This window comes from Drosophila grimshawi, unplaced genomic scaffold (assembly GCF_018153295.1).
Source record: "Drosophila grimshawi isolate 15287-2541.00 unplaced genomic scaffold, ASM1815329v1 contig_1369, whole genome shotgun sequence".
NCBI lineage: Eukaryota > Metazoa > Arthropoda > Insecta > Diptera > Drosophilidae > Drosophila > Drosophila grimshawi.
Genome location: NW_025062891.1, coordinates 1,543,526 through 1,559,951, shown reverse-complemented (window position 1 = coordinate 1,559,951; position 16,426 = coordinate 1,543,526). Strand labels below are relative to the sequence as shown.

Here is a 16,426-nt window from a genome sequence, read left to right as displayed (position 1 = left end):
TTTAAATGTTGTTTCATTTTTTGCTCGAACGGTCAATTTGTTTTTAAAATTACCATAACGTAACATTGAGGGTCACAGTTATATTCATTCCATCTCAGGTTACAACATTATTTTTTTTGTTTGTTTTTATAACTTTTTTGAGTTTTTTTTTTTTTGGTTTTCATAATTATGTTAAATATTAAAAGCTAATCGTCTGTCATTTGTGCATGGCCGAAGGGAGAGCAGTTTTTAAAACGCGTTGTCCTGGTGCCGATGGCGACAGATTAATTGGTGATGGTAAATCGTGCCTCTTATCCTGTATGGTCAATGGTAAGAATTGCTGTTGCTTCTTTTTTCGATTCATATTCATTGGATGGGTATTGTCGTTCTTGCCAAACAATATGGTCAAATGTACAGCACAAAAGATACCCAAACTCTATAAAATATATAATTGTGTTAAAATCAATATTAAACATTCACATATCAACATATATAGTAAACTACCTGTAGAATGGCAATGATGGCAGCTCCAAATGCGGTTATCATCAGACGACTCTTGATCTGCTCCGATACTACGGCCAAGCAGCCGCGCTTATAGTGAGTATCACATGCCGATTCGTAGGCGTGCTCAGGACGAGAGCAGCACGACCAAGGAAGCGAAAGTCGTCGATAGTCAAGCGGTCCATCGACACCGCAGCACTGCAACTGTGAACACAAGTGACAAATGTGAGTCAAGGATATAGTCTTAAGAAAAGGAGTTTTCGATTTAATATAATACATTTTAATATCAATAACCTAAATATATATTAATTCTAATATATAAAAAAATAGCTGACACATTTAATTCCCGCTTAAAAAGAAACAAGTTTTCGTTATAATAATATAGATTTTGTAGAAAGCATTTGTAGCAATAATATAAATATACTGAAAACTAGAGCATTTTCTATGAATGTAGAAAAATTATGTCAGTTTGCAGCGCTCCTTTGCCTTATTCATAAAAAAAACCTTGCTCAGACATTTAATTGTTGTTTAAAATGCGTTTTTGTAGGCATTATTTCTTCGTTAAAATTAGTTTAAAAAAAATATTGGTATTTAGTTACCTGAGATTGCATGCGATTCCACAAATGCAAGTTGTCAACTTTAGTTCTGGAGAACTTGTCCAAAAACTCGACAAAAGAATCGTCAATGAAAATCTCCACAGATGTTGGAAGATTCTCTCGCATTGCCAAGGACCAACCACAGATAATGAATTGAACACATATACAAGCCACCAAAAGAGCTGCGAACTGTGAGAACCAATAGGTAATACATATATACACAAATATACATATACATTTATGTTTATATATGTTAGACCATAAGTATATGTTAAAAAGATGAAAATAAATGATTAGATTTGCTTACCATGCCGAGGAGACAGCGTTTCCGTTGGTTGGTTGCCTGGCAGCCCATCCAGCATAGTATGAATGTAACGGGACCTAGGCAAAGCAGGATTGCAGCTGGAGCCCACAACTTGTTCTGTACGATCCCATAATAAACCGAGTGTCCCCACAAAAGGGATGTTCCCAAAAATATTTGCGCTGCTCCCGTCAACTACGGTTTTATATAATAACAAAACAAAAAGCGTTTTTAATTTATTACTATATTGTTAATTAATTTATAAAATAGCATTTTTAATCAATTATCTTCTCATAAATTATTAACGACTTTTTAAAAGATTCACTTTTTGTTTTCATTCATGTTTCATTTTTTGCAATAGATATAAAATCGAATTCGAAACAGTTTTGCTTACTTAAATTTAAAACCCAAAACAACTTGGCCAGTTAAAGGCAACGTAGATATATATATATATAATCGTATTATTTGTTTTACATACAAACTAGTAATTTATTTAAATGAGTTACACTTTTTGCGAGAAAGTGTATAAAAATCAATTCAATGCAGAGAGAGTTCTTGACGAGTGTAAATATGTACACATGTACACATATTCTATGCTACCTTTTGACGTCATAATAATGCTGTTACGCATCGATGTACCGATTTACATATATGTATGTATACGTCCATATTATGTACTCGTAGAAATTAGCTCAAGGTTATCTTCAAATTTTCACTGGAGTAGAAATGCATATACATATATATATTATATATGTATATACGCAATGCAAATTGTATGCTTGTACATTGTACATATGTTCATTGTGTACATATGTGTTAAAGCATATCTAGTAGGCACTGTAATTTAAAAAAATCCCTATTTAGGGAAGTAACGGGAGAAGTTAACTGACAGAAATTCAGTCAGCTGCTTAAGAAACTACAACTTGGAAATGAAAGCTTGTTTGTTGTTTTTTTTGTATGTAGGCCAAGTAAGGTATAGATGTACACAGAAGTACAAACATGTAAAACATATTTACATTTTGAGAGTGGTTGCATCACAAACGTATACAAAATGCGAAATTGTGCTAAATACTATTTATTTATTTGAATACTTACCGCCAAGAGGAACACATAACTGTAAACTAAATATTTAAAACATTTAATCTTTTTGGGCAGAGCCATCATTTACAGTTCTCAGAATACTCTCTTTCACCAGACACTTTTCAAATGTTTTTTATCCTGCCGTTTAATAGAACAATCAACATTATCTTTTATTAATTTGATATATTTGCATCATGCATTGTTAAAGTGCATATGCATATGTATATGTACATATATATATGTGTAGAGAATTACATACAATTTGTATTCATACGTAAATACATATCTTTATATGTACCTACTTTTGTTATTTTTATTTAATTTGGATGTGCAAATTGTTTAATGCTTAAATGTGAATGTGCCTATAGACTTGCAAAGACGAACTATCTCTTTTTTTTATTAATTTTAATATATTTTTTTTGTGTTTTTGGATTTTGTGATTATGTGGTTTTGTGGGCCTCTGTGAAAAGTGGCTAGCTTTCAAACATTAAATGTTTTGCATAGTTGTCCTAATATAGTTTACACCACACATTAACATTTTCGCAGCGATAATTCTGAACTTCACTGTTGTAAATTTTAACTAAAAATAACTGTTTAAGTTTCAAGTTGTCGAGCGAGCAAAGTTGCGTCCACAGATAAAAACACGCAGTTTACTGTCTGACGTTTTGTTCCTTGTTTTGTTATACATTTGCACAGTTTAACAGTGAAAATATTATCTATAACCGTTGCGCTGCCTCGGTTGCAATTTCAGTCGACTCGTTTTTCACGTCGATGCCTCGATGACAGCATCAGCGACGTTGGCGCTAAAATTTGGATTGTGCTAAAATCTGATTTAAAGTTGCATACACAAATTGTCTCATTTTAACCAACAAAATTGCATTAATATATTTTGCATGCATAAATAATATGTTTTTTTTTTTTGTTTTTGAGAAATCATTTAAATTTACACATTTAAATACATTTTCGCAAAGTCGCAAAGTCTAGCGATGAACACAGTGGCTCTGATAGTTTCCAATTATTGTTATTATTATATGTGCAACAAATATTACAATAAAACTATATTACGACGACGAATTAAAATAACACGTTTCACGCTTGTCACTTTTTGTTATTGCGCATTTTGTCGAGAGATGCTAACGGGAGAGGATGAAAATTATGTTTAGATCTAAGGGTGTTTTACATGTATTAATTTTTTCATATTTTTAGTTGCAGCGCTGCAAATTAATCGATTGCTGTATCTCATTAAACCTTCGTACAGGGTATTATAATTTTGTTGTGAAGTTTGCAACGAATTAAAGGTGACGGCTCTGACCCCATTAAACATATATATTCTTGATCAATATCACTAGCCATGTTTAATAATCAGAGCTTGCTCAGTTTTAGGGCTTTCTTATTGAAACTTGGCAAATAAAAAGTTGTGCCATTGAAATATCCACTGAAATGCATTAATTTCAGCCTATCTAACTAATGTGAAAATCTTATTTAACACTCATTCGCCAAACAGAAAATATCTAAATTAAATTTGTGTGAAACGCTGAGAATAATAACCATATTTCGAACTCCGGACCAAAATTAATATCCCAGACAAGTATGCATAATCTAAATGTAGATAATCTGCAAATAATGTTTAATTGATAGATTTATTATAACTATAACTGCTAAGCAGACAATAAATAGAGGCGTCAAATCGACAAAAAAGTGATTGAATGAAACATCTGATCGATTGGTTAGTTCTCTCTCTCTCTCTCTCTCTCTGAGAGAATATTTTATGGTTATAGTGTGCCGAAGGGCGAATCCAGGTCAGTATTTCGCCTGCCTGCGAGATATGCTTGAGCGGACAGGTGCAAGCCCCTAATAGGTTATGGATGTGTGCAAAGAGAGCAGCAACATTGCTAGCGGATTGCAAAGAGAGGGTATCACTGTCTCCACATACAAAATTCATTCCCATTAATTCTCAAAATATGGGTTAATAAAAAGTTAACGTTGCGCTCTCAGATAAAGAAGTATGCAATCGATCAGATGTTTCATGCAGTCACTTTTTTGTCGATTTGACTACTCTATGTATTGTTTGCTTAGTGCTATAACTATCATATATCGATTTATTTTAAAGCAGCTAATATAAACATCGATAGGTTTGGTACGCATTTGGAGTACCAAAAGTATTTCGTTTATTATGGTCAGCATTTTTGAATATTTAAATCAGATGTGGAAACGCAGCTTTTACTGGGGAACATTTGTCAACATTGTAAAGTCTACAATGCATCGAATTGTGCATGTAACTTCGGTTTTATTTTTAAAGTAGCCGCCATTTTTATCAGGTTTTAAGGAACTATTCAATCGTCGAATAAGCCCGCAATATTCGAATCATTCCATAGCGAGTATAACAGTAGATTTTCAGTGACAGCCAAATGCTAACAGTTCCAGTCCCAATCTTAACAGTTCAGTCCCAATGCTAACGTTTTCGGAGTTTTAACAGAGACTGCGTTCAAAAACGGCCTTTTGCGTATACTCGATTAATGTTATTGAAGTACACATTTAATTTTGGACAAGTCTGAAACAATATACTGTTGGGAAAAAAATATACATATATAGATATACATATACATATTTTTTTCATTTTATATATACGAGTACATAAAAGTTAACAATTAATGGAAAGAATTTCGGAAGCAGTATTGACTTTAATTTAATTTATACAAAAATCAACATTTGAATAAATGACAAAACTAATTTTTGGTTTTTTCAGATGCGAAAATAATAGCAAAATAATTTTTTTTAATATATATATTTTGTTTAATTGAAAGGGAAAAGTGATAAAAGTACCGAAATAAATTCTTTATGTTTAGCAGATTTGCATTTAAAAATATATTTCTTAAGCGATTTGACTTTTATTATCTTATTATTATAGGTATTCATTATTATCTGGATCATTGAGTTTAAGATAAATCCAAAAAAATTAATTCAATGCGACGAGAATGTCACTGCAGTGCGAAAGAGCTCGAAATCACACAAAAAAATAAATGTTAGAATAAAATTATACGAAACAGCTTTTACAATATAAAGAGAATACTGGAAATAGTGAACGAAACTTTACGTCAAAAGGTTGATTCGCAATAGCACAATGAATCTTTTCTATAAATTAACTCAAAATATTGCCGTCATTGTACATGGAGGGTCAATCATACCAGTATATCCTTTATGGACTTTATGTATTAGATGAAATTAATTTGGGTCTTCCAACCATCAGCGATCTTCATAGAGTGGCCTGCGCAGAAGCCTGAGCTCAATTTAATTGATAATCTGTGATCTGATGTGAAAGAGGCGTTTTCTACTTTTAAGGCAACCAACAACGCATCACTTTGAATAGTGATTCATATCTAAAAACATGTTCAGAAGTTCCTTAAACTTACTTACAAAAGAGACAACTTTAAAAACACTTCTTGCGAGGCTGGTGCTATTTCTTTTGAAATTGTAGATATTGTGCAAGGTATCCCCGTATGCTTTCCCGTTTTCTAAAAGACAGTGAGGTGTAAAAATGAAATGCTTTAGTTTTATTACAATCTTGTAAATTTATGCTGTACAATTACATATTATTATTGACGAATTTAAAGATTTGAAACTAGTCCTTGTGGTGGTATGCAGAGGAGTGTAAAAAAAGTAGAAATGTTTCATCAAATGTAAAATATGTGAATTATATATATATATATATATATATATATAGATGTATGTATATAAAACAGGTAGAAAATACAATACAAATTACAATACCTTTGAATAAAAATTATATACCTAAGAGCTAAGTGTGTGTTCCACTTAAAAAATGGACCAGCCGGGCTTAAAAGAGGGACCGCGTGTTGTATTACGATTTCATTTCGAATAGAATAGAATACTCAAATCCGATTTTTTAAATTACAAAAAAAAAGCCAATTGTGCACCTTTTTCATATTATTTTTTTGTTTTTTGTTTTTTTTTTTAGTTTTTTGGGGGCTGTCACATGTCGACCAAGTAAAATTCAATTGAATGTTAATAAAATTCTATGCTGATTTAAATGTACATTTTACATATTTATACAATTGCATTTTGCTTTTTTTGTTGTTTGCTCTTGTTCTTTACTGTTTACCGTAAGTTTATGTTGTATATACATATGTATATAAAATTCAGGTCTCTTTGCAATTACTTATTTGAGAAGCGATGACGACGCCGCCAGTCAAACAGATCTGTTGTGTGTATTTTTGTTGTATTCTGTAGATGATTATTCCCGAAGATTCTTAGTGAGCAGCAGATTGTTGTGATGCCCGGACAAATGACGCACCAGCTCCTGCACGGACTCAAAGCACATCGAGCAGAAGCAGCAGCTGTAGCGATTCTCCGTATCGGTGCCATTCGTCGTCGTTATAACATTCCGATGCACCGAACACAGATGCTTCAGCAGGTGCGCCTTCTGCTTGAACATGGCGACGCACAGTCGGCAGGCGAAGGGCTTCTCGCCGGTGTGGACGCGGAGATGGGTCTTCAGGTTCCACGACATGCCGAACTGCTTGCCACAGTATTCGCAGCGATATTCGCGCACCGACGACGACGACGTTGAGTGGGAATTTGTATTGGCGGCGGCGACGACGGTGCTGCTATTGTTGCGACCCCCATCCGGATCAAGATTTAAGTTAATATGCGATAAACTGGAGAGACGCGACTGCAAATTGGGCATTGTTGAAATGGCGGCATTTTGATTCGACTGCCATTGATACACAAACTGTTGCCCCAGATGCATTTGCAGCTCCGGACTCTGACCACGATGATTGCGTTGATGTTGTTGCTGCTGCTGTTGTTGTGCTTCTAATAGTTTCCGTTCCGGCGGCGTGAGAGTGTCCGTGTTGAGGGTGCCATCTTCCAGATGCGATAATAGGTTCTTTTCCGCTGCCAATCCCGCTATCGGTGACGTTGTCGACTTGACCAATCGCAGCTCTTCCAGTAGATTGTGCTGATATGTTGTAAACGGTTGATTGTCGCTCTGGGTATTATGGAAACCGGGCCGTCTCTTTCGATGCGGCGTCACCACATAGTTCTCCGGGGAACTATTGATGTCCGACCCGTCGGACAGTGGCTTCATAATATCCTTGTGGGCCTCAAAGAAAAGACCCTTACGCTTCGTACTCTCATTGGCGCTGATCGCGTCAGCGCTATTGTGTTTGGATAGAAAGGATTTGCTAATATCGTTCCGTGACGAGTGATTGTCGCTCTTCGTTCGCAGATCGAGTGATAGATTAACTGGGTTTACTGTCGAATTGCTGTTGTTGTTATTGTTGTTGTTATTATTGCTGTTGTTATTGTTATTAGTGCTGCTGGTGCTGCTGCTGCTGTTGGCAAGTCCGCCGCCAGCTGGAATGTGTGAGAGGTTAACAACTTCATCGGTGTCTTTGTCGCTCTTATTGTCCTTGCTGCTGTTGTCGCCCCTTGCGGCGCTGCAATCATCGTCATCATCATTATTATCCTTATTGGTGCACTCGTTGGCGCTCTCACAATTCTCCGCCGAATATGTGGAAAAGTTAGCCGCATTGCGTGCCTCATCCACACTCTCGACTTCGTATTTGAGGGACTGATCCAAGGATTGGGAGGATGTGTATTGCTGCTTCCTCGGTCTGTCGCGTAAGCTGGCGCATTTACTGCTCAGATACGCGGAATCTGTCGTCTTCCAACTGTCCGATTTGATCTGCAGCAGCAGCAACAAATCGTGCAGATAGTTCACATCTCGCGATGTTATACACGTCTGGCCCGAGTACAAGAAATCCAATAGAAATTTAAAATATGTCGCATTCACATCGGGAAAATAGACCGTTGTTGTGCAATCGCTCAAGTGAGTATCCTCCAACAAATTCCTGCAAATTGGTATATGTAAATATGTCTATAAAAAATTATATAGAAAGTAAATCGACTGACTTACCTTATGAGTGGACTGGCAGCGGCGAGAACTAATTTGTGGGCATGCAGCTTCACTTTGTTCTCACAGACTATGGTTAGGTCCGCTGGATGCTCTCCTCTGAAGGCTGCTCCGATTTCTTTGAGGATGCACTCACCATGCTTGCTGTATTGCAACATCAACATTCTTTGAAACTGTAAACATTCAAATAGATCGATACAAATCGATATTTAATATTCAAATTAAAATAAAGATAAACATTAAAAAAAAAAAAACGACTTACAATTTAATTTTATTGAGCTTAAGAATTATTAAATTCAACGTACTTTCCTAACTCTTTTCTTCAATGTATTAGGGGACTTCAAGTTTACTTAGGCTGAATGCAAAGCTTATAAAGCTTTTGGTAGTTGTGTTTTGTGTCTGAGGGCAACAACAGAAAAGCGCATTTTTACCTCATTGTAATATGTATAAATATACAAATATATATTTATACATACATAGAAATAAAAGGCCATGTGTCATTATTGTATTGTGCAAGAGCATGGCTTGTAAGCTTGTGCATTTAACAACGTTCACATACACGCACACACATATGCAATGTGTGTGTGCTGCTTATGTGTATGCGCGTGTGTGTGTGTGAGAGAGTCTACAGGGCCACACATCGAAGCGAAGCTAAAGTTCACAGATATCTTGGAAACTTTAGAAAGAGATAGTCTCGCGCTGGCTGCTTTTGTTGTGGCGAATGGAGAAGAAACGTTCACTTTCAATAAAACTTGACTGACTGGCTGTAGCTGGCTTACCAAGCAGCAAGCAAGCAAGGCAGAGAAGAGAATGGTATGATTGTTGTTGTGGTTGTTGTTGTTGTTATTATGGCATGAAGCTCACCACCAACAAAAAAAAAAAATAAACGGAATTGTAACAGTCATTGTGTATGTGTGTGTGATATACCTTATCCAAGCAACATTTTAGCCAAAGCTGGGCCAAAGTTAAACACACATACATATGGATTTAATTAGAGAAGGAAATCATAGGGAAAAGTATTCAGCTATTTCTTATTAAGCGCATTTAGTAACAGGTTTTAAGATTAAATACGAAATCATTTAGTCATAAGAAAGTTATCTGGCATTATATGAATAAATTAAAGGCAGCTTTAAATGTGAAAAGATCGATCTTTAACAAAATGAAGACCGGAAATCGAAATTAAAATACAAACAGCATATATAAATACATTTAATATACTATACGATATGTATGTGCATTTAGCAATATATACAAGAAAACAATGAAATTCTGCCATTATAAATTTAAAAACTATGACAAAAACATTAAAATATTTTTATTATTTTTTTTTAAATTGTTATACATATTTACTTGGCTTTACACAAATAATTTCCTGTTTAAATATATATGTCTATGCAAACACTCATTTAATTAAACAAAAAACTAGCAATTGATTAAGCAAAATGCAAAATTTTAAAACAGACCATAAAAAAATGCGCTTAGTTAAAAACGCGCACAAAAATCACCTTTCACAAAAAGCTTTTCTCTCGATGATTTCAGTTCTCTCTCCCTCGCTCTCTCTCTCTCTCTCTTTCGCTCTCGCTCTCTCTAAACATGAATGGCTGTGTGAGTGTGAATATATGTAGTAATGTATGCATTCACATATTCATGTCTAGTTGCGCTTGTATTAGATGGCAGCAGGCATGTAAAAAAGCTTTCGAATTACTCTAAATAAGTCTCAAAACTAAACAATACAAGCATACAATATGAAAATATGCATGATGCTTGTGTGTATGTATGTATGCAAAAGCATATGTACATACATATGTATGAATATATGTCCGTATGTATACAAAGACGCGATCACTTTTTACGCTTGGCTTTTTAAATTCGTCGTCACAGTTTCGATACCAAAGAGTTTTGCAATTATGTTATTCGTATGTGTATGTAAATAAAAAGTAATTTCAGAATAAGGACAAGTCATTTCGATTTATTGTACATACACACATTGAATTTATGAAGTGAGCGCATTTCAAAATGATCAAACTTGTTTTCGCTGAAGTTTGTCACGGGCGGACCAATACTAATGCAATGCACACTGTTTCTGCTCATTTTCCCCTTTCACGAAAGCTCTTTTGGTAAACCAGCCGAAAAAAAAATCTCAGACTCACATACACCAACAACAAACGCCACTCGCCGTCGTATGCATGTTTATGTGTTATGTCTGTATGTGTGTGTACATGTTGTAAATGCCACACTCGTAAAAATGACCCAAATTTGAATTACATAATTATAAAAATGAACAAACTCTTCTTTCCCCATCGATCTTCAATATAAAAGAGTAAAATTCAGCTATCTATGTAAAAGTGTAGATAAAAAGTGTACTCATACATATGTACATAAATATGTATGTACTTATGATGTTATATTGACTAAGCTTATTAACATTTCTGCGCAACAATAAATGAAAGAGAAAGAAAGAGCGACAAACGTATGCGACGACGTGACACACACACACATACATACATACATACTAATGGAGATATGTTTGTGTATGTATATAACAGAAGCAACAGCAGCTACGTAGATGTATGCAGACAATTATACATGTGTGTGTTTATATGTATATATATATAAGCACGCTATGAAGGTCACTAAGCCTTTCTTGTCTTTTGCTTTTGCTTGGGTGCTTTGCGTTCCGTTGCGATCTTTTATTGCTGGTAGCTGTTGTTTTTGTGTTTTCTGTTTTCTGCTGTCGCTCGCTGCTGTTAATCGTGACGATCAGACAGACAGACAGTCAGACCAGTCAGTATGTATACAGAAAACTCGAGCTCTGCTGCTGCACCACATTTACACATGTACACACATACATATATTTATAAAAATGTATAAATGTATGCGCGCAGTTTTTGTATTGAAACTTTTTTGTGTATTGCTTGGTTTGCTGCTTTTCTTCCATAACTATTTTTAAGTTGGCCTTGTAAATGTTTATTATATATTCGTATATACGTATATATTTTAATGCTATTATATTTAATTGATCAATATTAATAACATTGCACAAATATATTTGCATATTTATATATTTATTTTCACTTTCAACTTTCAATCCATTATGTACATATGTATTTTTTAAGCATAATTTGTACTTTCTCAAATTGTGTATAGAGAAATATACTTTTAAGCTTACCTCTTTCATTAAGTCTTGTGGCAATTACTCCCTTTCACAAATAGCTGGAAAATCTTCTGTAGACTTTCGGAATATGTATGTAATATACATGCATACACACACAGGCATACACATATGTAAATGCAGCAGTTGTAGTATTATGCATATGCATACATATATACTCACACACACACTTCTCTACATACACACAAATGACAAGTAAGCAGATTGAGCAGAGCTTTCCACTTTCACAGTCTCTGGTTAAAGTTTCTGTATGCTCGTCGCTCACATATATATGTACCTGCACATGTATGTATGTATGTATGTGTGTGCGAGTGTTTAGTGTGAGTGTGTGGATAAACGCGTTCTATTCCTTTTGCATACATACAGATGTTTGTATGTATGTATGTAAAATTATTACTTTCAGTTTCAACACATCTACACCAACACAGGTTCATATGGACAACATGGGACAACTGTTTCAGTTCTTACTGATCGATCGATTGTATTCGAGATTTTCACAATACTACAATATGATCGTAGAGAGTAGATTAAATTTCTCTTTTTTTGTTTTTCGAGTTGAGTTGGATGTTGTTTTGAAGCAAGGCACGTACAGTTCACAGTTCCATTAGCTTTTGCTGTTTCGATACGAACGAAAAGCAAACAAACAACAAATACACATTCACATACACAATAGAGCGATGCCAATCCATATGCATATATGTTCCGCGCACACATACACACAAAAGTTCACAACAACAACAGTAACTTTTAACTAGGTTGAAGTTTTGTTATATGTAATACATTATTGCGAAATAAAAAACTTGATTGGTAAAACTTTTTTCCCGACTTTGCGAGCGAGTGAGCGATTGAGTGAGCGAGAGATCGGGGCTTTTGCCTCTCTCTTTTTGTATGGGAAGAGTGTAACTTTTGCGTTTCTCTTATAGCACGCGGGCACCGTCACCGTACGTCCGACTTACCAAAGCACTATTTGTGCACTAAAACTACAAACGATGGCAGCCAACAGCACCAGCAAAAGCAACATCAATAGCAGCAGCAGCTAGCGCTGGCAGCGAGATCAGAGCCGACGTCGTCGTTGTGTGTGAAAATGATGTTGTTGCTGTTGTTGTTACTGTTACTGTTGTTGTTGTAGTTGATGGTCTTCGGACTCATTCTCGCAAGACACACTTCGTTTTATGATGTGTTATGCCCTTGCCAAGAGTGGTTATTAGTACAACACTGTAACAAACAAAATTAACCTCTGGATGTACATACATATGTATTTACATACGTATATATGTATGTATATTATGTGCGTATTTACATCACAAATTTGTTTAAATTATGAGCGTATTTTTAATTGTCTTAATTCATTTATAATATTAACCCTTCAAATACTATTAATTAATATTAATATCTCGTATAATTTAAATAATTTTTAAATGCAAAAATAAAAACAGTTACTCGATTTTGAATTACCATAAAATCCACTTAAAAATATACCTTTATATTTGAAAATTATTACTGAGCTGTTACACTTTTTAAAATTGATGTTTGCCCTTCAATGCTTCAAACTTTCACAAAGTAACATAAATATTATTGGATTTTAAGAAATTTGTAGAAATTGTTTCTAAAGACAAGGCAAGGACACCTAGTCTCAAATACTCAAGATCCACTTCTCTATTTACTTGGATATACTTATATACCTACGTAGTATTTGTATTTATTTTCCGCTATTCCATGCACTTATTCTTACTGTGAAATTTTCATGCCCACTTTCCCATTTGCATACGCCTCGTAGCTCAAGGACAAATCTTTAATTGCCCTTTGAAAAATAAAGGGTTGATGTATGTAGGTGTCCTGTCTCGCTCATCGATATCACATTAAAGAACACAGCATGATCCATGAATCAAATTCACCGTTTTAAAGATCACAACTGTAAGAAAAAACTAAAGAAAACTAAAACTTCACTATTTTAGGTTGCTAGAAGGATAGCACTTATACATTGCCGTTTCGTATTCCTATTCGCTTTCGAATACATATCCTTTGCCAACGCTTAGTAGTCTAAACAATAAAAATTTGCTTTATTTAATGACCTTGAACTTATCGGACCTATCAGCACACAATGCCCGCATAGAGTATAACAGTACATATGTATGTAAATGTTGCACACGACTTGCGTTGTGTACCCTTTCTTTTAAAGGGATACAATTAAATGTGTCCTTGAATCAGGCACACTGCAACATTAATTACACCCGCTTTCTATTGGTAATTATTTCGTATTCAAATGGGAAAAATGTGCAATGATCTATTCAGTAGAAGATGTGATATATTTTATAGGCACACTTGATTAGTATATACCCTGTTATTTTATTTCTATTTATTTTTTTTCGTGTAAAGTATGAGGTAGTATTAACGATGTAGACAACTTCAACTTAGAAATAATTCCAAATGCTGATTAAAAGATCATCGGTTTGTTTTTACAAAGTTTTGGCTGTGGAAAGCTTTGAAATATCCCCACATGACAATAGCTCATCTTTCAATCAAATGTGCTGATTAAAATTCAAAGACAAATATATTCCAATGATAATTAGCTTTAAAACTGTTTTATTTTCAATTTTTAAAAACTATGAAGAGTACCATCGAATAAATCAGCCGATTGGTACATTTGTACCAACCGTGGCAGCTGTAGCGATGACCCTTATGGGAAATACATATCGTACGATTGCAAGACTTAACTATCGATACGCTTATGCTTATCGACGATACCTGTCATAACATAATTTTATGGTACACCGACAGCCATCACTAACTTAAGAGTTAAACATCGATCGTCGTGTATTATTAAAGTTTTGTCGGACAAGCGAACGCAACAAATAAAAAATGAATATTCGAATCATGCAAAGCCGAAATAGTTTAAAAAATGCAACAAGTTTGTTTAGAAGACGTAAGTATTTATTTTTTAAGGCTTTTAACGCTATATATATATATATCGTATGCACAGCATATGACGACGTCAAGATCAAAGTCCAATATTTTTTGAGTAAAGTACAAATGTTCATATATGTATGTAAAAATACATGTATATAAATAATTATATTTAAATCTGGTGTCATATATGTTTCTTTTCTGACACATAGTTGAGTACCGACAATTATCCGCCCAAGTTGCCGCACAACCCAAACGCAATGCAGCTGATCAAAACATCGTCCTAGTCGATGGAGTTCGATCTCCATTTTTGACATCTGGCACGGCTTATTCAAAACTAATGCCACATGAATTGGCTCGGCATTCGCTGCTGTAAGTCTACGTCACAAACTACATAAATATATATATATAAATAAATATTTGTTTTATCATAGATCACTATTGCAAAAGACTCGCCTAGATAAGGAACTTGTTGATTATATAGTTTATGGCACCGTCATTCAAGAGGTCAAAACATCGAATATTGGACGCGAGGCGGCTCTTTCAGCTGGTTTTAGCGATAAGACGCCAGCACATACGGTTACCATGGCCTGCATCAGCTCCAATATGGTAAGGCGTAGCATCACACTCCTTTCAGTGCAACAATTGAGAATTGCGTTCCAATTTCAGGCAATAAGCACTGGCATGGGTCTAATTGCTACGAATACATACGATGTGATTGTTGCTGGAGGCGTTGAATTTATGTCCGACTTGCCAATTCGTCATTCGCGCAAGATGCGAGCTTTGCTGGTGAAGGCGAGCAGGGCGAAAACTTTGGGACAACGTTTGTCCTTGCTATCGACATTTAGGCCCGATTTCTTGGCACCCGAAGTAGGTTAATTATAACTTTACATAATTCAAAATGAATTTAACTAATCTATTAATCTGTTTCCAGCTTCCAGCTGTTGCCGAGTTCTCATCTGGCGAGACTATGGGCAAATCTGCGGATCGTTTGGCAACCGCTTTTAACGTGAGCCGCCAGGAGCAGGATGACTATGCCTTAAGATCGCATACCTTGGCGCAACAAGCTCAGGAAAAGGGTTACTTTACGGACTTAATGCCTTTTAAAGGTGTGTAAACTATTCATAAATAATTAGTATTATATAACAAATTATATTTTCCCAGTTCAAGGCGTTGATCAGTTGGTCGACAAGGACAATGGCATACGTGTGTCCACGCCCGAAAGTTTGGCTAAACTAAAGCCAGCCTTTATCAAACCTTATGGCACAGTTACAGCGGCAAACTCTTCCTTTTTGGCAAGTATTTAATGTTTATTGGTCTAATTACAGCTGTATTCAACATTTTGATTTCTAAATTGTAGACTGATGGCTCCTCAGCGTGTCTTATTATGACCGAGGCGAAGGCCAAGCAATTAGGCCTGAAGCCCAAAGCATTTTTACGTGATTTCCTCTATGTGTCGCAAGATCCCGTCGATCAGTTGCTCTTGGGTCCTGCATATGGCATACCGAAGCTGTTGAAAAAAGCAGGACTCACATTGAAGGATATCGACACTTGGGAAATTCACGAGGCGTTCGCAGGTCAAATCGTGGCCAATTTGAAGGCCTTGGATTCCGATTGGTTCTGCAAAACCTATCTGGGTCTAAACGAAAAACTCGGCTCAGTCGATATATCCAAGTGGAATAACTGGGGTGGCTCCCTATCAATTGGTCATCCGTTTGCCGCCACAGGAGTGCGTCTCTGTATGCACACGGCGAACCGTTTGGTTCGTGAGGATGGCAAACTTGGTGTTGTTGCCGCATGTGCTGCTGGTGGCCAAGGAGTCGCCATGCTAATCGAGCGTTATCCTGGCGCAACTGCCGACTGAATTTCTGTATCATTAGCTAAGTTCTTTACAGTTTAATACATGCCCCTAAATACATTTATTTGCGGTTTATATAGTTACATCGGTTTTTGTTTTA

General features: G+C 35.4%; 3 protein-coding genes across 5 annotated transcripts; 1 reads left to right on the top strand and 2 right to left on the bottom strand.

Moving 5' to 3' along the window:
- LOC6559249 (leukocyte surface antigen CD53) lies at positions 1–3,116 on the bottom strand. 3 transcript variants are annotated; one of them, XM_001986992.3, is made up of 6 exons: positions 2,760–3,116; positions 2,473–2,595; positions 1,384–1,572; positions 1,080–1,265; positions 484–684; positions 1–415 (listed from the first exon to the last, which is right to left on the bottom strand). In XM_001986992.3, exons 2-6 carry the CDS (start codon positions 2,539–2,541, stop codon positions 197–199), a joined length of 864 nt encoding a protein of 287 aa, XP_001987028.2. In that variant the 5' UTR covers positions 2,542–2,595; positions 2,760–3,116; the 3' UTR covers positions 1–196. The 3 variants fall into 3 exon arrangements, with proteins under 3 accessions (XP_001987028.2, XP_032589811.1, XP_032589810.1); XM_032733920.2 differs by having other exon boundaries at positions 2,981–3,116; XM_032733919.2 differs by having other exon boundaries at positions 2,988–3,116.
- A 3,271-nt stretch (positions 3,117–6,387) lies between these two features.
- On the bottom strand, positions 6,388–12,539 carry LOC6559985 (transcription factor Ken). Its single transcript, XM_001986991.3, has 3 exons — positions 11,562–12,539; positions 8,396–8,565; positions 6,388–8,330 (listed from the first exon to the last, which is right to left on the bottom strand). The coding sequence occupies exons 1-3, from the start codon at positions 11,568–11,570 to the stop codon at positions 6,710–6,712; spliced, it is 1,800 nt and encodes a 599-aa protein (XP_001987027.1). The 5' UTR covers positions 11,571–12,539; the 3' UTR covers positions 6,388–6,709.
- Positions 12,540–14,286: 1,747 nt separating this feature from the next.
- LOC6559984 (trifunctional enzyme subunit beta, mitochondrial) lies at positions 14,287–16,409 on the top strand. The gene is made up of 7 exons (XM_001986990.2): positions 14,287–14,487; positions 14,681–14,840; positions 14,903–15,077; positions 15,138–15,338; positions 15,403–15,577; positions 15,633–15,763; positions 15,829–16,409. Exons 1-7 carry the CDS (start codon positions 14,424–14,426, stop codon positions 16,330–16,332), a joined length of 1,410 nt encoding a protein of 469 aa, XP_001987026.2. The 5' UTR covers positions 14,287–14,423; the 3' UTR covers positions 16,333–16,409.
- The last annotated feature ends 17 nt before the right edge of the window (positions 16,410–16,426 follow it).

What these genes read in the sequence shown, in the direction of transcription:
- LOC6559984 (XM_001986990.2), top strand. Translation starts at nt 14,424, where the DNA reads ATGAATATTCGAATCATGCAAAGCCGAAATAGTTTAAAAAATGCAACA. An exon ending in TTGGCTCGGCATTCGCTGCT is followed by an intron (nt 14,841 to 14,902) that starts GTAAGTCTACGT and finishes GTTTTATCATAG; the next exon opens with ATCACTATTGCAAAAGACTC. An exon ending in CCGATTTCTTGGCACCCGAA is followed by an intron (nt 15,339 to 15,402) that starts GTAGGTTAATTA and finishes ATCTGTTTCCAG; the next exon opens with CTTCCAGCTGTTGCCGAGTT.
- LOC6559985 (XM_001986991.3), bottom strand. An exon ending in GCTGCCAGTCCACTCATAAG is followed by an intron (nt 8,331 to 8,395) that starts GTAAGTCAGTCG and finishes ACCAATTTGCAG; the next exon opens with GAATTTGTTGGAGGATACTC.
- LOC6559249 (XM_001986992.3), bottom strand. Translation starts at nt 2,541, where the DNA reads ATGATGGCTCTGCCCAAAAAGATTAAATGTTTTAAATATTTAGTTTAC. An exon ending in GTTATGTGTTCCTCTTGGCG is followed by an intron (nt 1,573 to 2,472) that starts GTAAGTATTCAA and finishes ATAAAACCGTAG; the next exon opens with TTGACGGGAGCAGCGCAAAT. An exon ending in GGAATCGCATGCAATCTCAG is followed by an intron (nt 685 to 1,079) that starts GTAACTAAATAC and finishes TTGTGTTCACAG; the next exon opens with TTGCAGTGCTGCGGTGTCGA.